General features: G+C 55.8%; 1 protein-coding gene across 1 annotated transcript; it reads left to right on the forward strand.

The window, feature by feature from the left end:
• Positions 1-211: 211 nt before the first annotated feature.
• Positions 212-3,046, forward strand: KDF1 (keratinocyte differentiation factor 1). Its single transcript, XM_012645954.1, has 3 exons — positions 212-1,270; positions 1,841-1,915; positions 2,453-3,046. Exons 1-3 carry the CDS (start codon positions 241-243, stop codon positions 2,533-2,535), a joined length of 1,188 nt encoding a protein of 395 aa, XP_012501408.1. The 5' UTR covers positions 212-240; the 3' UTR covers positions 2,536-3,046.
• The last annotated feature ends 1,521 nt before the right edge of the window (positions 3,047-4,567 follow it).

Below are 4,567 nucleotides of genomic sequence, written 5' to 3' on the forward strand. Positions count from 1 at the left end.
TGGAGATTTTGAAATCTGGGTTAGACCACTGAGAGAACTTCCTCTTTGGAGAGGGAGGGGCACAATAGGTTAGGGGTTATGGGCATACTTGGGCCTGTCCACATCATGAGCCTCTCAGAAACCACAAGTGCGAAGCTCCTCGGGTCAGCCCAGGAGTTTGTCCCTGACCTCTGATCCTGACTCCTTCCTGGTCCCCCGTCCCCTGCAGGTGCCTGGCTGCAGCAGACCATGCAATGAACCATGCCCCGCCCTGGACATCCCCGCCCATCATCTGGGCCTCCACGCTTGGGACCCTGGGAACAGCCAGCAGAGCTATGTCTGGAGACGTATGACAAGCCACCCCAGCCCCCACCAAGCCGCCGCACTCGTAGGCCAGACCCCAAGGACCCTGGTCACCATGGGCCAGAGAGCATTACCTTCATCTCTGGCTCTGCTGAGCCGGCCACTGAGCCCCCCACCTGCTGCCTGCTATGGCGACCCTGGGTGTGGGACTGGTGCAGGGCTGCCTTCTGCTTCCGCCGCTGCCGGGATTGTCTTCAGCGCTGCGGAGCCTGTGTGCGGGGCTGCAGCCCCTGCTTGTCTGCTGGGGACTCTACTGAAGGGGCTGCTGAAGCCAGCTGGGCCAAGGAGCACAATGGAGTGCCCCCCAGCCCCGACCGTGCACCCCCCAGCCGGCGGGATGGCCAGCGGCTCAAGTCAACCATGGGCAGCAGCTTTAGCTACCCTGACGTCAAGCTCAAAGGCATCCCTGTATATCCCTACCGCACCACCACCACCTCCCCAGCCCCTGACGCGGACTCCTGCTGCAAGGAGCCACTGGCCGAGCCCCCACCCACACGGCACAGCCTCCCGAGCACCTTTGCCAGCAGTCCCCGTGGCTCTGAGGAGTACTACTCCTTCCATGAGTCGGACCTGGACCTGCCCGAGATGGGCAGCGGCTCCATGTCGAGCCGAGAGATCGATGTGCTCATCTTCAAGAAGCTGACGGAGCTGTTCAGTGTACACCAGATTGATGAGCTGGCCAAGTGCACATCAGACACTGTGTTCCTAGAGAAGACCAGTAAGATCTCGGACCTCATCAGCAGCATCACGCAGGACTATCACCTGGACGAGCAAGATGCTGAAGGCCGCCTGGTACGCGGCATCATTCGCATCAGTACCCGAAAGAGCCGTGCCCGCCCACAGACCTCAGAGGGACGTTCGACTCGGGCTGCTGCTGCCCCTGACAGTGGCCATGAGACCATGGTGGGCTCAGGTCTCAGCCAGGATGGTAGGTGGCACCCCATGGGACCGAGGGGCAGAGTAGGGGAGGCTCTGGCCAAGGGAGGGTTGGACTAAGGTCGCTAGCCATTGTGGGCCACCCCTCAGCAGGTCCTCACTCCTCCTCCTTTCTCACAAACTATTTTGTGTCCTCCTCAGCTCCCTCCCTGGTCCTTCCCAGTGAGGTCTGAGCAAGGCTGAGAGACATGCAGACGCTGGCAGCTCTCTGGCCATTGCTGCTGTCCCCAGAAAGGACAAGGTTCTCTCTCCATTCAATAAGCTCACCTAATAGGTTCCTCCTTCCCTGCTATCACCTGCCAGAGTATCTTCTAGGCCTGGTTAACACAACTGGGGGACCCACATGAATTTAGACCCCTGACCCCATGTGGCATAACCAAAACAACTACCTAACACAGCTTGTGCACACACACGTTTTCTATGTGTCTTTGTTTTAAGCGTTATTTTTTTAGCCCTCCCCAGGGGTGAGAGGCTCCTCCCTCACTGGGCTGAGGGCAGAAATGGAGAGCGGGGTTGAAAGGATGTGATAATGACCATTCCCCTCCCCATGTTCCCTCCCTAGAACTGACAGTGCAGATCTCCCAGGAGACGACAGCGGATGCCATCGCCCGGAAGCTGAGGCCTTACGGAGCCCCAGGTGTGGTCCTGACCTGATGAGGAGTACAGAGGGTGGGGGGACTACCCTAGGGGACCCTCACATGCCCCTCTCCCAGCTTCCTTCGTGGGGTGGTGAGCATGGCATCAAAAAGGTACAAGGGGCCTGAGCAGCCACAGACCCATCCCAGTCCTGAAAACTGGCTTAAAGCAGAGGCCAAGTGCCCAGAACAGGCAAGCAGGAAGTGATCAGACCCCAACCTTTAAGTCCAGGTCACTGGGGAGGAAGGTGGCAGGTGGGAAGCCATCCAGCATGGTGCTAGAAAGGCACCCTGTGTGGATTCTGCTGCTGTCTTCTTGCCCTTCACAGCAACCCCCTGGGAGCAAGGTCATTATCCTTTTACAGAGGGGGAGGCCAGGGCTCAGAGAGGTCCAGAAACTGAGTGAGTCACCCAGCCAGGATCAGACTGACCCAGGCTCAAGTCCTGCTCTGCTCCTTCTCAGCAGGCTTCTCCTTGGCTGTGGACTCTGGATGAGGTCTGTCCCCTGAGCCTGTTTCCTCCTCTCCCTCCCCCCTCAGGGTACCCAGCCAGCCACGACTCATCCTTCCAGGGCACCGACACAGACTCGTCAGGGGCACCCCTGCTCCAGGTGTACTGCTAACCCCCACCAGGCCCAGCATCCACAACCCCTTCTGGGAGAAGCACAGCCTGCAGAATGAAGAGGGGGACCAGGAACCCATTCGGGGAGGCTGACCATGAGCCCAGAAGCACTGCCCACTCTGGTTCCTCCTGCCTTGGCTGACTGGCTCCTGGACCACGTGCATTTCACTGGGCCTTAATGTCCATGTCTCCTTCTTCCCCAGCGGCCTGACCCCTGCCTGGGCCTGTTCCTTCCTGCCCATGGTCTTCAGGTGGCGTGATCATGGGAAGCAAGGACTTAGGAATTACCTCCTGGGACTGAATCCTGACTCCATCCCTGTAACATAACACTAACCAACCATGCAGACTTCACCCTCCTTGGGCTATCCAACAGTTAAAAGAAGTTTGTCTTAAATGTGTTGGATTGGGAAGCGGGCAGTGCCCAACTCTGTTCTGTTCTGTTGAGCAGTTTGTTCTTGTTCTTGGCTGATGTTCCATGTTAACATGACCATAGTTTGTAAGCACAAAGGTAATAGGATCTGCTTGGTCATCTTAGTCATGACACTGTCCTTTCTCTTCCATTTGCCTCGTGTAACTGCTGCTCAGAGTAGGAGACAAAATCTGGTGTTCAGCATGGCTTAGTGTTGTGGGGTTGAAGTCAAAAGGATAAAATGGGAGCAATGGTGCCCACGTCTCAGGTTCACTGAGTTCCAAGAGCCAAGCAGTGTCTGCACCTGAGAAAGCTTTGACCAGCAGTTTTGTCATTATTTAGAGGTTGTTCTGCTTCTGTCCATCCATCCCTCAGTTTCCCCAGATCCCTGATCATTTTTCAGTCCCCGCCAACCGTGGGCCTGCTGCTCCCCTCTGCCTCTCCATGGTGCTAACAGAGCACTGTGGTTTTCACTGCTACCTTATTAGCTTTTCCAACAACCTTGGGAGTAGGGTCATTACTCTTTCAGAGAGGGAACCTGGGGCCAAGGAACTTAGTGGGACATGCAGTAACTGTGGCTCATAGGATCCCTTTGTTTGGATACTAGAGCCCAGCTGGGTTCAGAGGTATCCTTTTGGCAGGCCATGCCTGACTAACGAATAATCTGGAACATACTGGTGACCCACCCACCCACCGCCCCCACTTAGTCCACAGCCCATTTTATTCCCACCAGTACCCTTTGGGAAGTGACAACTTGTTTAGCCAGTTTCCTATCAGATACACAAGATGGTCCCTCGGGGCTATGATCATGGGCCCAGTTGTGCCTCCAGCTCCAGCAGTAAAACTGGCCCCTTAGGCTCTGCTGTCTCATCCAGGTCAAGGCCTCTCCAAGACTGAAATAACCACAGGGCAGAGCAGGACAACACAGTCCTTCCACTCTGGCCTTGGCCTGAGAGCACCATTTTCCAAACTCAGCCTTGCAAACCACTATTTGCATTCCCAGAAAAAGAGTTCATCGAGTTTGGGAAACAGACAAAGCCAGGTACTGCATGGACTCTGAAATCCTTAAGCTATTCTGAAATTCAAAAAAGGACATGCTGTTCCAGAAATTCAGGGGTCCCACAGGCTACAGAACAAAGCACTCAGGGCAAGTCAACCTAGACATTCTTGCCATAACCTCTGTGGCCCCTGCTTTCAGGGTTCCTCCTCTGGCCAAAGCAGAGCAGGAGTCAGCTCTGTGGGCTTGATCCTCCTCAACTCTGGCACTACCCTAGGCTGGCTCTGAGAAGGCCTAGAATCTGCAGAGGTCCACGTCAGAGACACACACGATGGGGCCCCACTGGACTTTACCCTGTCCTCCTGGCCAGGTGCCTGTACCACTCATAGAGCAGATCTGAGGCCTGGGCTCGTCCCCTGGCCCCCCTCCCATAAGTTAGGCAGCGTCACCCCAGCCCTTGCTGCTCTCCTGCTCCGGGAAACAAACAGTTCATAGTCTGAAAAACACCTGATTCAGGGTTGGAAGGCAGACCCACAGCAGTGGGAAGTTGTCTTAGAAATTGAATCAAGTCCAGCTGGTCTTAAACTTTGCTGAGTCATGGGCCCCCTTTGATACTCTGACATATGT

This window comes from Propithecus coquereli, unplaced genomic scaffold (genome assembly GCF_000956105.1).
Source record: "Propithecus coquereli isolate 6110/MARCELLA unplaced genomic scaffold, Pcoq_1.0 Scaffold239, whole genome shotgun sequence".
NCBI classification, from domain to species: Eukaryota; Metazoa; Chordata; class Mammalia; order Primates; family Indriidae; genus Propithecus; species Propithecus coquereli.